The sequence below is a fragment of the Talpa occidentalis genome, unplaced genomic scaffold, assembly GCF_014898055.3.
Source record: "Talpa occidentalis isolate TD23 unplaced genomic scaffold, MPIMG_talOcc4v2.1 talOcc4.3, whole genome shotgun sequence".
NCBI classification, from domain to species: Eukaryota; Metazoa; Chordata; class Mammalia; order Eulipotyphla; family Talpidae; genus Talpa; species Talpa occidentalis.
Window position 1 is genome coordinate 117,031,741 of NW_023603184.1, and position 18,960 is coordinate 117,050,700.

General features: G+C 36.2%; 1 protein-coding gene and 1 long non-coding RNA gene across 3 annotated transcripts in view; one reads left to right on the top strand and one right to left on the bottom strand.

The window, feature by feature from the left end:
• Positions 1–429: 429 nt before the first annotated feature.
• Positions 430–8,808, top strand: LOC119256048 (uncharacterized). The gene is made up of 4 exons (XR_005127617.2): positions 430–585; positions 1,031–1,130; positions 6,156–6,266; positions 7,040–8,808. It is a non-coding gene; the product is annotated as an uncharacterized LOC119256048 (long non-coding RNA).
• Positions 8,809–9,293: 485 nt separating this feature from the next.
• Positions 9,294–18,960, bottom strand: part of TMEFF2 (transmembrane protein with EGF like and two follistatin like domains 2) — a 231,002-nt gene continuing 221,335 nt past the window's right edge. Inside the window, exons 8-10 of one of the 2 annotated variants that reach the window (XM_037523736.2) lie at positions 15,926–16,049; positions 14,017–14,175; positions 9,294–10,715 (exon numbers count right to left, since the gene is read on the bottom strand). In XM_037523736.2, coding sequence (XP_037379633.1) covers positions 10,703–10,715; positions 14,017–14,175; positions 15,926–16,049 — 296 coding nt within the window. In that variant the 3' untranslated portion in view covers positions 9,294–10,702. The remainder of the gene's footprint in view (positions 10,716–14,016; positions 14,176–15,925; positions 16,050–18,960) is intronic. The other variant, XM_037523735.2, reaches the window with a different exon arrangement.

The window sequence follows — 18,960 nt, forward strand, 5'->3', positions numbered from 1 at the left end:
GGCGTAGGAAATCACTACATGTGGGTCTTGTTTTTGTCCTTAGTAAAAATTTGTAATTGTTTGTATCAGGCATTATCACAAACAATAAACCATAGTATCAGTTCTTAAAATCCTCAGACATAGTTAGAAGAAAAAAAAAATCAGTCCTTGAAGGACATTTTCACTCCATTACGATCAGGTCAAACAAAGGGTTTTTGTCTGAAATGGAAAGAGTTTTGATTTTGTGTGTTCAGGATCAAATCTGGCGCGGTGTTCCTTTGAGTATGGTCACTATTCAAGTCATAGCTTTACAGGCTGTTTGATATTGAGAAGCAACAACTCAACGAGGATCAAAGGATAGAAAATTCAAGGTTGATTCATGCATTTTTAAGTGAGGATGTCTTATAGCATCGGGTGTAACGTGAAGCAGCTAGTGCCAGAGAGATAGTAACTTGAGAACAGAAAGACCTTGATTTCAAAGAAGGAGAAAAAAAAATCAACAACTTAATCTCTCTAATGCCTTAGACTCTGACAGAAAAATTTGCAATGATGAAAAGAAGAAAGCAAAACATAGATGACTCGAACAATTGTCCTCCAAACTACCAGGTGATTGTAAGCTATCTCTAGCCTTTTCAAAGATATATTTTAAAAATCTGTCCCACAGAAGCCTCCTGGATTCAGGAACTTAGTTTTTCAACCTAAACTTTGTTGCTGAATAAACTGTCAGGAATTATGAAATGAAACAATTTTGTAATTCATACCATGTGTTTCTACATCTATAAATGCAACTTTTGGTTAATCTTTTTATCGAAGTTCTTGGTATTTTATGGGTACCAGTTTATTAAGTATAGTGTTTAAAGATATTGTTCAGGAAATTAACTCAGGTCCTGAGGTAGAAGTGTGTTTGTGTGGTTTCCAATTTTCTGAAATTTTCCTGATTTGAATTTATAGTCCTTTCCTCCAAATGCCGTCTGCTCTGTATAAGATCTTGCTCTTCCATCAATTTTCCTAGGTACTCACCACCTATTTTCTCTCCTTTTCCCCATCAAAGCCTTTTCTTATGGCATCCAGCTCTTCTCTGTACTAGGTGAAAAGAGACGGTTGACAATGTGGCAAAACGGAATTGCCATCTTTGGTGATTAGCCAGTGCGGTGAGTACTGGGTCCCCTTGAAGTACTTTTGTGCAGCTTTTCAGAGAAGCATTCATGTTTCCACTAAACTGATAATGATGAAACTTCAATCCCTGTTGCTTTCAATCATTTTCTTATTGTGCCAGTTCAGTGACTTTCTTCAACTCCAGTTTTTGGTGCCAGGTCTGCCAGAGGCTGGAAAAAACAATCCTTTTGGTGTGAGTTGCAGTGAACTTCACTTTTAATTCCCTGTTAACGTGCAATCTGAAGTCTTCCTCAGAGAAAAATTGTGTTCATGTTTGTGGCAAAAAGGAATACAGAAAAGTGACAGATGTAAGATGAGAGAAGAGGCAGCCTTTAATCATTTTGTTGTCAAAGCAGCTTTGGATCGCCCTTTGAAGAAAGCCGTTTCCTCACTGCTTCTGGAAAACTAGAGATTCATTCTCTTGCCCTTTGCAGATTCCTTACCCAGAGGGTTAAACTCCTTACCATATGCAAAACTGCTGAACCCAAGCTCCTGCCTACAAAGCACTCCAGTTTACACATTCACATTTCAGAACATCCGGATCCCCATGCTCTAACTAAAGACTGCTGTGACTCAGTTTACGCCTAATCCTGATAGAAGGGAAGAAAATGTATGGTAAATCCCACTGATTGAAAAGCACATTTGCATTTGCAATGTATCAGTTCTATTTCAGACAGTTAAATGCATATATTAATGCATAGATTATATACAAAGTAAAACTCTTTTCTCTAATCCTATGTGACTGTAATTAAGTAGGGGGGTTGATTTTATGGAAATCAGATTTTACTATAATTGGGCACAAGTGAACATTCATATGCATCTTATTTAAAAGAGAATATAATGTTATTATGTGGATGCCAGTGCAGGGAAGTATCAGCTGGGGGATGGGCAGCATCACTGGCTGCTCACAAGGCTGTGGTCAGTGAGCTTAATTAAGTTACCTGCTCTGCTTGCTCATGCTACCCTGTGCAGAACTGGGCCACTGGCCCTCGGAAAGGCTGAAGGTGGAACACTGGGGCTTTCATTCCCATTTCTTTCTTAGCTCACACTTAACAGAGAAGCCGGTTTTTTTTTTTTTTATACTCATCTTTTTAAACCTAAATAATACTTTCCAATGTTTTTCTCTGCTTGGTAGTTCTGACCTATATTTCCCCAGGCCAACCACAGATGGATTTGTCTTCTGTAAGCAGGGCCTGGTCTGCTCCCTTTTTTAGTGTCTTTTCTAAGGCTCCTCAAGACTGCTGTAAGACCTGGGGATTTTGTTTTCCAAGTGCAGCCAGATCAGAAACCATCCAGCCGCCTGCCTTTGCCACATCGTCTCTACAGCCAGAGAGAGGGAGGGTTGGCCTCTGGGTGGAGAGGAGGAGCTGTTCCTTTATTCTTTATCTAGAGAGTAGATAGAGTGCTTTGGGATGAGGTTGTTTTGCAAAATATAAAGAATCTAATCTGCATATCAGAGGTCAAGATTTGTGAGGAAAAATATGCATATGACTAAACTTTCATTTGAAACATATTCTCCTTCTCACCTGCAGGTCTGACACTCATTTTTGGAGTTGTGCCTTGGCCTCATTCTGCCCAGCTTGCCAAGCCAGTTCCTTGCCTACCAGCCCCTGTACCTGAGGCAGGTTGACCTGCTCAGATTCAGGGCAAGAGGCCTTCCCTCGGGCACCACCTTTCTTCTCCCTCCTTACTTGCTGCCATCCCATAATCTTGAAATCCTGTGTAAATGCTTTAGATTTTTTTTGAAGGGCTATTTTAATGAACTAGCTATTAAATTCTTCCCACAAATGCCTGCCCCCCCCCTTCAATTCAATTGCGTGCTCTCTCCCTCCAGAGCTTTTGAGTCCTCTCTCAGCTAGTTCCTTCCTGCCCACTTTATTCTCCCTCCTCCCCCATATTTGTTATTTCTCCATCTGAGAGTTCTTACTTGGAAGGCCATTGGCCCAGAGATTATGCATGTGAACAGATAAAGGAATTTGTAGCTGAGAATTTTCTTTTCAAGTAAGTAGTAAGGAGATAAGTGTGTTCTCTACAGGGCATAGCATTTTCTCTTCATCTTGTTCTTGTAAAGAGACACGAACTAACATAGAAAAGCCTATTAGAAGACTAGATGGTGTTTAATGGACTAGTTCAACCAGCAAAATTCAGTGCCCTTTTCTGGTAGCTAAATTTAGTTCCAGTGATGGGTGGCAGCTGTTTGTGCATTCCTTAATTTTAATGATGTTATCTTTCCATATTTAATCCTTCAGTTTTATTTTATGTTCATGTTTGAAAATTGGTTCAAGTACTCTTGAATATAATCAAGTGATACACATTAGAATAAATAAAATAAAATAAGTATATTTTAAATGTCATTGTTCTTTAATATAACACTACTCAGTGCTGAACCAAATCAAATGCCCCAATTGGTGCCAATCAATTATGTTTTACTCATGCCATACAAGGTAAGGAAGGAGCGTTCAGTCTGGGGAACAACAGTGCAGAGGCTGGCACCATCATGAGCTGTGTTTAAGTGTGATTTGGTGGAGGAAGAGCTGCCTTTGCCTAAGTGCATTGTAGACATGTGATGAATAAATAGCAAAGCGCTTCTGTGGCCCATGGTCAGAGAGAAATATCCACAGAGTGAAAAGAGAAACAAAGCATCCTCGGGGAGTGCTAGCATCACTGAAACTGGAGAGGGGAGACTCTGTCCATGAGGCCCCCAAGCTTTGTGGGCAAACTTTGGACAGGTGCAGATAGCAAGACTGAGAATACTTTGCAAGTGGTATGAAAACACTGAAACTAGAAGGGCCTCTCGTAAATAGTATAGGAGAGAGTGGAATATTACTGCATAGGGAAAAAGCCAGATAAAGATGCTAACAGTTAATGTGGAGAGCCTCAGCTAAGTTCCTTGAGGGCAGCACTGATTCCGATCCGAGAGGGATTGAAACTTGCACAAAAACCCCACAGTATGTAAATGTCATTTCATAAATGATGCTTCAATGACTAAAGAACCTTATAGCTTCTCCTTTAGAGAGGATTTAGGGTTTTTGTTTTTTTTTAAGATTTATTTATTCATGCATACAAGAACCGGGGCACAGGCCAAATGCGCAGGAGGGTGAGAGGATTCACCAAAGACAGAGCGGGGAACAGAACAGGCAGACTGACTGAAATCACTGCTGAGGGGAGCAGCGGGTGAGACAGGAGAGGTCTGCCGCGCCATATAGGATTCTCCCTGGCCTGCCGGGATCGAACCTGCGCTGTAGAGGCTGCAGACAGCTTCACAGTGCTGCGCTTAACCGCCTGCGCCACCAGGGGAGGCCCCAAGGATTTCGGGTTTTTTTTTTTAATTATGTTACTGTCCTATAAAAACCTCAGTATATAAATACTCATAGAAATTATCTGAAAAGATGTGCACGAACAATTATTTCTTGGTGATGGGAGTATTTTTTGTTTTGTCTTATCTATATTTTTGAGTAAGTTCATTTTTATTTATATAATGTGCTTATGAATAATTTGATATACTTGATGACAATTTGGAACATAGCTCTGTGCTTTGTTTTATCATAGCTGGACTCATCAAAAGGTCTTTGCTTTTTTTATTTTTTATGGAATGCCAAGCAATTTTTAAAAGAATGCATTGATTTAAAAAATTTTTTTTTTAATTTTGAGTTAATTTTTAAATGAAGTACTTTTTTCTTACATCAGTGTTAATTTTTGGACAGCCTATGATTTCTCCCCTCAGGTGTGGTCTCCATAGTTCTCCCACCACTGAAGAACCCTTAGTCCATCACCACAGACCCTTGTGCTTCTCCCCCACACACACTGCTCGATCTCTCTCCTTCCCCCCTTCCTGGATGCCTCATATCTGTGTCAGTTTTCAAGATCTGTCTTGACCCTTTGTTTGGTTTCTCTATATTCCCCATATAAATGAAGCCATTCGATATTTATTTCTTTCCTTCTGACTTATTTTCTTAGCATAATCCCTTCCAGTTCCATCCATGTTGCCACAAATGGCACGAGTTTATTTATTTTTTTAATCACTGATTAGTATTCTAGTGTGTCCTGGTTTTTCTAGGTCAGTGTCATTGAAAAAGAATTAAGCTGGGTGTGGTAGACAAGGCCAGCAAAAAAGAATGGGGTTCATGAGATGAATGAAAAAAGGTGATAAGGAGCTTGAGCAGGGGAGAAAGTCCAGCAAAGGGAGACTCTCACAGAAAGGAAATACACCCCACAGAATGAGGGTACTGAGAGCATCTCTGGAGATTCCTGTGGCTAAGCCCTGTGTAAAGGGATGGTGTGTGAGTGTTCTGGAAGACTGGCAGGGGAAGCTATGACAATGGGACCACTTGGACTAGAGGAGCAGGGCTTGCTGTGCGCCCCTTCTCATTGTCCCCCATAATGCCTGATTTGGGACTGACTTCTTGCTAAATCTAAGTTAGGTCCTTATGCTGGATTGAATTTAATTTGAAAAAATAAAACATTATTTTCCTACTTCTTACCTGATGCAAGAGAAATAATGAAATTAATTAAAAAGTTAAAAGTAAGCAAAAAATTTGTTAGTATAACTCATTTAGTATTACTAGAGATGGACATAGATCAAGGTCAACTTCCCAGAGCAGGTAGACCAGTAAAGTATTATTATTATTTTCTTTTTTTCCCCCAGAGCGAGGCCAGAAGGAGGACTAAATGTGACTATATTGACTGTACTTCATCCATACTGTCCTGATGCTGATTTCAAAGGGCCATACTCATTTGTATATTTATGAGTTAGCTAAAAAAACCAATACCATTACTTTATATAATCCTTCATATTTGATAAGATGTGGAGACTCATGTAAAGATATCAATAGTTCAATGGAAAGATTTGTTATTGATATCTAGATGATTAATTACATAACTGAAATTTCTACTATAATTGATGAACAATTACAGCTGGTATAGGTGCTATATGACTTTAGAACAGGGAAATAGCTTCTAAAGATAAACTTTAGTAGAGAGTCTAATATGACTTTGAGATAATCCCGGTCATATTTCCATAGCATGCGCTGACTTCTCCTCAAGGACTCCTAAAGTAAAGAATTTGGCCCTGCAAAATCACTGCAATATTGACTCACTCATCCTGTTCTTGGAAACACACAAGAGGTTTAATGGTATGTGCTTTATCAGGATAGACTCCTTTTAAAATGAATAAATGATCTCTCCTCTTGTTTAGACCTGATGCCAGTAGACTCATTTGAAAAGGCTTAGAGGATCTGTATTGTTTCTTTACTCTATATTGCCTTATTTTTTTTTCCAGAACCAGTTCTCTAGTCTCCAAAGGTTTGGCACTCCTTTGAGTGTCTCTTTGTAAAATAATTTAGAGAAATATATTATTTGTCTAAAAAATAAAATTCACATATTGAAAGTTTATTCTGTGCATATCATAGTTCTAAGTGAAAGCATGATATATCTTGTTTAACTCATGTAACGGTTGTATTGGGTGTAGGAAGACATTTTTCTCTCAATTTAAATACGAGGGATAAAGAAATAGGGTAAGTTGTCCAAAGTTAAGTAATTAAAAATGCAGAGTTTATATTTAGGCCCATCTCTGTCTCTCTTCAAAGGTCAAGTTTGAAGTATTACTCTCTCCTTTGAGGGACTGAATCCCTACTAACCACCCAGTTACTCTGAATCACTTCATCTAATTTTAAATCTCTCAAAAAGTTTACAACTTTCCACACTTTATTGTTTTGTTTACTGTTTGATTAAGCCTCACCTCCACCTCCTTTGCTGGAAAGTGAGCCTGAGAGTATATACCTGTTACTCACTTTATTGCTATATCACAGTACCTAGAACAGTGTCTTGCATAGTGTAAGCACCCAATGTTTGTTGAATAAATAAAAGCAATTGGCAAGTTATCAATTTTCTGTCTTATTGTTCCCAGGTTAAGGGAAAGACAGACTCGTGTGGAAAATTAAGGAGTAACATGGAAAGTACCATAACAGAATTAAGAAGACAGCCTAGAGAGTTACAGAGGCTTCACTGATAAGCTGTTACTTGCTTTGGGTATTGTGAAGAGAAGGACATGAGATCAGAGGAATGGGTAAAGTCTCAGAAGCAGAAGTCAAGAGCATGCATGGAAAATAATGAAGTCATTCTTCAAATCTCACTAAGAAGAGCCACATCTACTCTGTCAGAACTTCCCTCTTTGGGTTCTCGACCACTCTGAACTGAACGTTATCATATCTTTTGTTAGATTCTTTGTACTTTTTTTTTTTTTTTTAATTTTACCTCTCAGTCTCTCTATACCTTTGATGTGGGGAACCAGGATGATCTGGTAATGAGTTCCTCGCAGGCAGGGACTCTGCCTTATTTATCTCATGGCTTAGTTTGGTGCTGGTAATTGGTAACTATGTACTTGTACAAATGCGTGATACATGTAAAATGTATGAACGAGTGAATGACATAGCTAAAAAGCAGCTTATTTAAAAAAGTTTTGAATCTAAGAAGAGGACAAGCATAAAAATAGTGAACATGGGCTTGGGTAGCAATAATAACATAAGGCTTGGTTTTTGAATATCTAGAATCTTGTTATTACAGAGAAGGAAGCATGAGGAAACTGAGACTTGAGATGGGAAATGACTTGTTCACGACTTCACAACAAATTTGTGACTGAAATAGAACTTGAGGTTGGTGTTTATGGTTTCAGTGAAATGTGATTTCTACAAATTGTGCTACTGTTTGTACTGGTCAAGGCACAACTGTATCAGACTGTACAGTTCTGAGGTGTATCCATTAAAGAAATGTACTGACAAAGTAGGGTTTGTCCAAGGATGGATGATGCAGATGAGGGGGTACGTGAAAACCATATCATATGATGACCAAATAAAGATACTGAGAATGTCACCTGAGAAGAAAATACCTGCAAAGGGGTTATGGGGTGATTGGGAAAACTTAATAGCAGTTTCCAATACTTGAAATACTTATTATTCCTTTGCTCCAGAGAAGAAATATAGGAATAAAAAGAAAAACATGAATCAAAGCTATAGTGACATAAAGTTCAAATCTATCTAAGAAAAAATGCTCTCAAAATTAGAATTCTCCAAGAATGAAATTTTAAATTATATAAAATATGCAAATAAAGCCTGGAAGATAATATGTCAGGTTATATCACGAGTGCCTTTTGAGTTGAGATCATGTTTTATATATTTCCCTAGAGCCTTGAAAGTGCCTGGTACTTAAGAATCAATGTGAATCCTTTAAAAAGGATTTCTTCATGGATGGGTGAGCATGAGGTGAAAAGGAATGTACTGTGCTACTAACTCCAAGGACTTTTCCAACACTTAGGTTTATGATCCTTTGATAAAAATTGATGCAAAGTAATGTATCAATATATAATAAAGAAGTCATTTCATGCTTACAAGTGAAAATCAGTGAAATTATTTCTTTTAAACTCTACTAAAATCTGTGATGTTGGGCCTTCCTGGTGGTGCAAGAAGTTAAGCATAGTGCTGTGAAGCTATCCACAGCCTCTGCAGAGAGTTCGATCCCTGCCAGCCAGGGAGCTACCCACATGGCGCAGCAGACCTCTCCTGTCTTGCCCACTGCTCCCTTCAGCAGTGTATTTCAGTCAGTCTACCTGTTCTGTTCCCTCCTCTGTCTCTGGTGAATCCTCTCACTCCCGATATCTCTGGCCTGTACCCCAGCTCTTGTATGCATAAATAAATAAATCTTTAAAAATAAAAATAAATTAAAAAAACAAGATCTGTGATGTCACACTTTTTGCATCTTTCAGAGAAGGGGCTTGTTTGCCACAACTACAGTCTTACAAAGGAGATAAGTATTAGTTACATCTCTGTACCTGTTAACCAAACTAAAATGTCACACAGAAGTTTAAAGGAGTTGGTTTTGTACAAGTAACACAGGACCGATTTATGGAAACACTTGAGCGATGGTTATGCCAATAGATTCACACTTTTTAAAATGATGACTAAACTAGAAAACCAGGTTTTTCACAGAATCTAAAATCCTATTTAGATTGTCACCTTTATTTAAGTTTTAACAAAAATCTTAAATATCACTTCGAGAAACCTATTTTTCACTGAATATTTTATATATAGAATGTGTTGATTTGGTATTTGCCTTCTTATTTTTTGGACACAGGAGTGTCATTGCTTTTAGTCTATGCAGAGGTCATCTGAAGGAGACAAAGAGGGCTCTATTTAGATTTACCATATTAACAACGAGAATCTATGAACTATATATAGTGATAAGACATTTAATGATTTGTGGATTCAATCTTATTCTTCAACATTTTTCAGTTTACTTTTTCTAAACAAAGTGGTTATACCAATTTGTAAGCTCAAAGCAAAGAATGATTTATACCAACTTTCTATGCTGTTGTAGGATTAACTTTCTTTCTTATAAAAATATGATTCAAACATATTTCTGTTGTATCATGTTAATTTCATTTCAAATAATGGTCCTGTACTAGTCTACTATAATATGAATCATAAGGTTATTTATAAGATATTTGGTTATGATTTTAACTTTTTTTTTTTAAGAACTATACATTATAAATACAGCAAGGTGTTTTGAGAACTCATGATTTTGGTGTTTCTCAACATTTTTTTCCCTCAACATTTAATGATATTATTAAGTTTCCCCCCTTAGTTGTTATTTCCACTTATCAAAATGGAATAGATTTTGTGCTCTGTGTATACCTAATATGTAACTTGTTCAGTACCTTTTAGATATGCACTTAACTGGAAGATTCTATGATGTTTCCAAAATAAAAACCAATATCTTTCTTTCCCTCTTCTTTATGAGTTATAAAACACTTTTCTTTCCCTTCTCCTTTGATTTAATTTATATGCCAGAGATTTTTCTGCTCTGGGGATGAAAATGGAAGACAAGGGAAGAAAGTTGATGAAATAGAGATGATTCAAAGATCTGAAATATTTTATCCTCACTCATATAAAGTAAATTATTTTTTCTCTTTTCCAATAACCATCATTTCCCTTGATCTTGGAATCGCTCAAAACCTAGCCACTGAGTCCTGTATAAACTAATGCTCTCCTATAGATATGGAGAAAAATACTGGAACCTGTACAGATTGTTCTAGCTTGATTATATTTATAGTTATGAGATACCGCAAATTTAAGAATGCCAATTTTTTCTCATCACTGAGTATTTATTATATATAACAAATACATGGGAAAGAAAAAACTATATTGTGTGATATAAATAGTTTATTTACATTACAGAAAAAACATCAAGACAATGTATACTATTTCAAATATATCCATACATAATCAAATATAGCTGTAGTACATGTTTTCATTGGTGTAGATTACCACAAATGCAAGGCAACATGTGTAGATCTCTTGTCTTATTCTTTTGTCTATAATACTGTATAGTGTAGTCCAAGTTCTCGGTAGTCCGGCCACTGTGCAACATGCTCCCTTTAGATTAACCTCGTAGACGCTCTTGTTGTGTTGTCTGAACTGTAGTGCCCTGTATTTTGCTTCTGTCTGTGAATTCTGTTGCTTCTGGGGCATTTCCTAGAAGGTTGGAAAGTTTACAAATCTTAGTCCAGTGCTATTAGCTAAAGTTTGGTCCTACAATCACAGAGTGAAGCTGTGGATTAATTAGATTATTAAAATATTTCAGATGAAATAATTTATTTTCAGTAGAAGCTGAATTATTTTGGGAGAGCTATTTTTTTTTTGCTTCTGCTTGCTGTCCTCTGTTGAGGAGAATCAAAGAGTAGGTGGAAGTTGAAAAGGAATACATTTACTTTGTCCTCAGCTGCTTGCTCATCCAAACACCGAGAATGACGCAGCACAGTATAATCAAACAAGTCATGAGTCCATCTAATCTTACATTAAAGGTCTCCTCAATTTTATATTTTAAATATCCAAAGGATGAATGTTATATTGACATTTAATGCTACAAGTTCAACTCCTATCAAACCAGAGAAGGAACCAACTGTTAATATCTGATATGAAATGGAAAGGGATATTGTTTTGGCTCAACCCAACATCACTTTTGTTCATTAAATTAACATTATCAGATAGAGATATAAATTGGTACCAATTATTTAGCCTCTGTAAAAAGGTCATATTCATCCAAATTATCTGAAAAGTTCTGATTCAGTATTATTCCCCTCATTAAAAAAATGTTTTGACTATGCAAAAAAGAACCACAATAGCATTCACATAAAGTACTATTATAATAAGCTATTATAATAAGTAAATATATATGAAAGACTATAGAGATATTTACTATAGTATATATATAATATATATACTATATTATATATATTATATACAATCTATAGAGATTACTTTTCTAGCTACATATGGGAGCAGATCTGTAAAAATGAACATGGAGTTGGAAATCACATTCCCAGTAAACAGGAGCTGGAGACAAAAAAGATTTGACAATCCAATTTCTCAGCAGAATTCTTTACATTCAAGATCATGTCTATAGATGTTCATTTTTCTATGAGATATGAATTTAGGAGGAAAGCAGGTATTTGAATAAAATAGTGAAGAAAAAATAAAGCACTGAATTAGGAAATAAAAGTGAAAAGGGGAGAAGAGAAAGAAAAGAGGAGAGACCAGGCAAGGAAGGCATGAAAAGAAAAAGAGGACAAGGAGACCTCTGCTGACTGTGATTTTTAAAATCTTTTAGCAATTGGATATTTTGACATAGTGAGGCCAGGTCACCAGCAGGGAGGGTGACTGGAGGGAAGATGATCTAGTTGGAAAATCTGGTTTTTGATCAGAATGTTTTCAAGTTAATGAAATGAATCCATACTGGGAATAGTGTGGCTTATTGGTTAGTGTGATACCTGGAAAGGCTTTGGAAAAGTTGGATGTACTAGGACAGTTTTATAAAATGCATTACAATGATGCTTATTTAGATCATGCGCTATTGCTTCTTCTCAAAAATATATAGAGGATGGGTTTTGTTTTGTCTTAACATGGAACATGAAAATGGTTACATGTCTTGAAAAAATGGCTTGCTCTAAATTTAAGTTGTCTTGAGCACCAGAATTTACATCACCATCAGTACGGGGCTATATGAGCAGCGCTTTAAGTGCACAGGTTCTGACACTAGGCTGCTGAGGCTTCATTTTAGCTCCTATTGCTCAGCTATGTACACGCAGCAATTTATTCGCTTCTCATACCTCAGAATCCTTTCCTTGAAAATGGGGATAGTTGTTCCTTCCTCATAGTGTTATCAAATATATGTGCATATACACATATATTATACATACACATAATACACTCACACACAATTCCTGGTGAGATAAATACCCTTCATGTTCATTTGCTTTTATTGTACATGGGAATGAAAATCAAGTCTTATTAATAACAGACTTGAAAACATTGCTAAAGTATTTAAAGTTTGCATTTTTGACTCTATATGAAGTAGCAAATCAAACCGGTATGAGGTGATATCTATAAATATGAATTTTGTTTTTCCTATGCTGATATTCCTTAGCTATTAGAAATTCAAGTCCCTTAGAGTAATATAGAGCAGATTCCTGTGTTTTAGATTATTTCCTATCTTTTCTTTTGTACTGAGTTATTTTGGTTTCTTGAGTTATCTTTATGTTCCCCAGAATCTATTTTAATATAATCCATTGACTCACTTGGCATCTAAACGTGAGAGTCGAGTTGATGAACTCAACTTGGCTTAGAACAGCACAAAGCTCCAGTTGATGATCTTCCCCTAAGCCTTTAGGCCAGCAAGGATTTATGAACCATATTTTCTCTTTTTCAAGAGCAAGTGCCACACTTGTTCTCAAAGAAGATAGTGCAATACAGATACCGAGATGTCTTATGGCCTTTATTTTCTAAAGATATGGTACTTTCTTTTATTTTCTTGTCCTTTGAAAATAATTTTTTGGGAAACATTCTGATTTACTGTAAAGCTGTACAAATGAATAAAAGTTTAAATGCCTGTGAATCTGACAAAATCTTGAGAAACATCTTGGAACTTTTTTCTCAAGGAGAGTGAAATCAGGTCAGAAAGAATTATCTTCACTAATGTTTCTGGTTACATAAGACATAAATAATATGTATTTGCTTTGGAATATAATTCTTGGTTACCATAAATTTATATGCTAATGATGGTAAGCAAGTACCTGGCTCACATTTAGTCCAAGCCCAATGTCAGACATCATGACTTAATCATGATTTTCTTTTGTGTTGAAACTGGATGAGATCTCTGTATCTCTCTGAACCTAGTTCCCCAGGAAACAATTACCATTTATTGTCCTAGGGGACTGATAGAAATGCTTATGCTATTTGCTGCATATTTCCTTCTATCAAAGATTTTCTCATATGATAATCTTTGTCATTACAACTATCTCTTTGAATTTCATGATTAAAATCTATTCTGTCAGCTTAAGAAAAAATTTGTTTATACCAAGTTAAAATCATTATACATGAGAGTTTTGCTTGAAATATAGTGCCATAAATGAGAGTTATAAGGTAACACTATTTTCAACCTCGGATAACATGTACCCTGACCTAATTTACCATACTGACCTGGGTAAGTAAGGAAACACTGGTCATTTAAATAGTCTGTAAGTAGCTTGTATAAACTTCTTTTTATATTTAAAAGACAAAAACATATTTAAAGAAAAGTTGACATTACACATTAAGGGAAAAAAGCATTTGCTGAGAAAATTATCCTCCTCTGTGCAAAAATATAAAAATAACTTGTTTCACTCCCACATAAAAATCAACATCTTTCCACTTGACTATTCAAATGCTCTTACGATGAGGAAATAAGATTCTAGATAATGGACAGTTGTATAGACCATGGAGGGGACTCATGATTAGAGCGATATGACAAAAGAGATCCCTGCATCGAGGTGGGGCACTGAGTGTCATTACTGACCTTGTGATGCAAAGGACCACCACGCAGATGACAGCAATCTGAATGGTTCCAATCACAGCGGCGATTAAGACATACTGAAATCGTACAGGGCCGGGAACAACATAGAGAACACTGTAGTCCTTTTTTTCACAGTGTTGCCCAGTATAACCAGCATCACACCTAGAAGAAATTACATTGCCCAGTTATCTGTAGCTGTTGGATTCATTTTGATAGCTGCCAGTTAGAGGCATTTATCTTCATCAGGAAATTAGAGCACTTTGTGTTCTTTTAAAAATATTACTTGGTAGATAGGATTCTCAATGGCTTATTTTCAACATGTTCTCTTTATTTTAGTTTTGAAGATAGGTAGTTTGTTATTAATAGTTTTACACTATTAACAATAGATTTTAAAGATGGGATAGTCAGGAGATAATTTGTAATGATAATACAGACATAATACACAGGACCACTGTTCTTATTTTTTCAAGTGAGCTTTACAAATTGTTTTACATGCTCTTTAAGCAATATCAGACAATGTGATTATTTGAGAAAAGGTTAGTTTTCTGGTGACAGGGGTATAAAAATTTGGTTTATTAATTTATTTTTGAACAAAATATTCTCTATGTACTGTTAAAATACACGTTGAACTATATTAGACCAAAGTTACAGTAAGATAATTAATTTTCTGGTCATAAAATTGGCTACTTATATTATAGAGGTAAATTTTGGTAGGAAAAAGAGTAACTATGATAAAGGCAATATAGTTTTGCAAACCAAACCCCAGGTGCTAGTCGTCTGAGAATGCATTTAGCCTCTCACTTATTTAACCTTCACCAATAAGTTCAGGTAGATAATCTCCTGTTTACAACTAGCATTTGACAATGAAATAAAGAAAAGTTCACATAAAAACAATATTAATATTGACTTTGTGCAACTACTTTTATAGTGCACTTTGAATTTTATGGCATCCTGGGGTCTTATGTAGCCACATCAGGCAGTTTGATAATGGCCTCTCTGATGAGGATGACAGGGCTGCAGGAGCAACCTCTGTTCTCAGCTCTCTGCCTGGCTTCACTGGAGGGAAGATGTGAGAGTAGTCAGTGAAGGAAAACATGTTAAGAAGACAGTTATTGAGATGTGTGTGTGTATATGTGTGTGTGTGTGTATGTGTGTGTGAGAGAGAGAGAGAGAGACAGAGAGTGAGAGAGAGAGACAGACAGAGAGTGAGAACTGTATAGCAAGTCCAAAAGTTATTTCATCATATGCCAATTATATATTCCTTTAATAAAAATACAGCTTTCTTACTTTGGTTTTGCCATCTCTGAAATAATTATGTTCTATCCATGATTATTCAGCAGATATTTATATTTATGAACTGAATCTTGACAAGCAACTTCTTTGTATCTTAACTGAATTTGAATCTGTACATGGCTTGTGGATAGAAATGCGTGTGTACCTAGCAAAACCAAGACTGATGATATTTATTAGCAGATCTGAAGGACTTTCAAAAGGACGACCTTCCCAAAGCAGCTATATTGTCTAATGAACTGTGAGACCTCATCCGTTTATCTGTTTGAGAAATATTTACTGAGCCTGATATGTGCCTAGCACTGTTCTACGTTAAGAAGAAAAAACGATGAGTAAAAAAGAATGACACAAAGGTACTTGTGTTTAAAGGAGAGTATAATGCCTAAAGTACAATTTAGGGGAGGCTATACGACCATGTGATACATAGTACTTGGGTGTGCAAGGCACACACATTTCATGGTTTTTTAATGGCTGCCTGTGCGTGTAAGAGAGGCAAAGAAAAATTCTGCTGCTGATCACCCATTCAGACATCTAATGCCATCTAATTCTTTGTAAACATGCAGAATTTAGTGTCCACATTTTTATTTTGTACATTTTAAAAGTTAAAGAGTTAAGGCATTACCTGCAAGATGGCTCCTGCATATTGATAGAATGTTCGCACTTTCCGTGCATGCAGAAGCCACTGTAGTGTTCTGGGCAAGGAATGTGGTGTTCTCTGGCACTTTCTTCTAATTTGTTAGCATTCTCTGTGAATACAGATAAAAGCAAGCACCCCCTGTAAATACTTTCTTAGCCGGGTAAGATCAACCAGTACATTAAGAAGCAAAGCTACACTAGGCATATATTTAAAAGGGCAAGAACTAAAAGGCCGTGCTTCAGAAGAAAGAGGGAGAAAGAATTGAAAGACAGGCGTCTTTACAATTGTATTTAGAGATGAAACTGCAAAATTACCCATTGCTTTTCATGCTTTCATGCAATTTTCTACATCTTTAGCAGCCAGTGATGTTTCTATGAGTTGTCAGACAGCTTTAATTTTCCTTGTGTAGAGACTGTACATTGATCATAAAATAATTCAAGAAGAAATATCCTATTTTTTGAATTTCAAAGCCCAGCATAATGTCCCTAAAAGTAAATTGCCACAATACCTTGGTACTTTTTTTTCAGTGTGGGAACTTAAAAGTTAAAGTATGGCTGTGTTCAATTGTTAAACAGATGTTTTCCAAAACCAAATGCAAATTTCAACAAATGTATTCTTTCAGGCTTTTTTCATCTGCTATGAATGTGAATTTTACTAGAGCCATATATTTTCTTATTGCCAAAATAAGACTATTGAAAGAGCGAGCATTATTCAGAATCACTTACGTAGATACTAACAGTACAGACTGGATGCTCTATGTGCATTCTAGTGCATAGTATTTGGCCTATGTTAATAATGTTATGTGAAATTTAAACTTATGATAAAGGAAAAAAGTTCTAAAAGGAATCCTTTCCTCTGTCATTAACAAGTTTTGTTTTCTCATGTTTCTACAAAGACACAAATATTTTTTGCTGACCTTTGTTAGTCCAAATATGTATGCTTCATATTGTAATGCTGTCTCTAGTGTAGTGTTTCAGTTATTTATATGTTCATTTAATAATGTAAAGTTTTGCCCTTTTTTGAGCCTCTTCTATAATTTGAGACCTGATGTACTTAAAAATTCTTGACCAAACACACAAGAAATAGAACTTTCTGGACTTCAATCTAAAGATACTCAACAGTAATTGGTCAGCTATAATGCATGTCTAAAAATAAATTACTATTTAATCAAATAGATTATTTCCTTTTTTCTACATAGGAGTATAGTTTTTTTTATTATAGGACATTTTTATAATTTTTCCTGGCATTAGTGAATGATAGGTATATTCATTGGGAGAAACAAAGATATCTTTGTATTAGTAAACTGGACAAATATGCCATTTATGTTTAAGCAGAGCTATAAAATACCTATACATTTTAAGATCTAGGTGTCATATAAAAACATTAAAGCTTGAAATAAATTGTTAAATCTATCAAGTGCTTTGTTGAGTTTACATATATTGGTATGATGGGTAATATTTCAAATCGCATAATCAAAATTAATAAAGGATTTATCATAAGTGAGCTGGAGAGAGAAGATGGCATTTAAATCATGCATTTGTTCTCTATTTCTGTTTCTTTAGCTCCTTGGGTGATCTTTAATTTGCACTATAGTATTTCCACTTTAATAATTACTACTGAATGAATGAACCACTTCCATGGAAAAGACTAAGAATGTACAGAAACTTCTCATTCAGTTTCTCTCCCATTCTTCCAAGCTAGTTTGCAATTCTGTATCACTGTGTTTTGGGTCACACACAAAGCAAATCTGCAGTAAGCAAACACCCTAACATTGAAGTGGATAGAGTTGGGTGAAATTTCCAGCACAGGGATATGTGATCAAAATGGAAGTAGGGGGCTATCGAGCTATTGCCGGGGCTATCGAGCTATTGCCAGTGCTATCAAGCTATTGCCAGTCAGTGCAACATGAGTTCCATTCCTGTCCAGGGAGCTAACCCACAATGGTGCAGCAGACCTCTCCTGTCTCGCCTGCTGCTCCCATCAGCAGTGTATTTCAGTAGATCCACCTGTTCTGATCCCTACTCTCTCTCTGGTGAATCCTCTCACCCCTCACACCTCTGGCCTGCACCCCAGTTCTTGTATGCATAAATAAATAAAATAAATCATTTTAAAAAAGTGGAAGCAGGATGATACAGCATTTAGATGCCCCCCCCCCCAAGATGGCTGGTGGTCAATTATGAACCCATGGAGAAGACTGAGCTTGTTCTGTGCTGCGGCCAGGGGGCTACAAGCTAGAGTGGTCAAACCACGTGCCTGCTGTTTAAGGACAACTTTAGCAGTGGGGTTTGCCAGCCCCACTGCTGATGTAATGAACCAGCACTGATTTTCACTCTTATTTCTAGATCTTCTCCCCATAACAAACTATTCAACACTTCTATTTAGTGTTCGTTAGTAACCCTTCAGTGCTTCTACACACCTGCATGCAGAGAAATATTCTGCAACTTCCTTACATTTCGGTGATACACTGATTTCAGTACAGTATTTTTCAAACACTTCTTATTAAGGTTATTTTTCTTCCTGTCAGTTTCAAAAGAAGATCAAGAATTTTCTTAACTCAAAATCCATTTTTTAGGTTGTTTTATTTTTAACTCTGTCCCTCAAATCGTACTGTTTGTTTCTGGATTTGTACCATATCCACAATAATGAACTGAAGTCCAAGGGCAAAATAAGAGCTTGTTGGAGTGAGGCTGTTGCCTTAATGTGGTAAGAGCTGGATATTTTCACAAAGTTCATTATCCAGGCAGGGTGATCACATGGGAGGGGAATAGTTTCCATCATAAATCTGCTAATTAGTTTACACCATTTCTTATGAGCTTGGAGTGCTCTGTTCATAGGATACTGTCAAATAAGAAAGTCGAGAGATTGAAAATAAATGAGTAGAAGAAATGATCCCTGGGCAAGAAAATGAGGAATCATCAATATATGTCAACAGATTTATAGTCAATTCAACCTAGTAAACCAGTTGATTGAAAACCTGAATATATAACCACTTCTAGTAATGCAATAGACATATTTTAGAA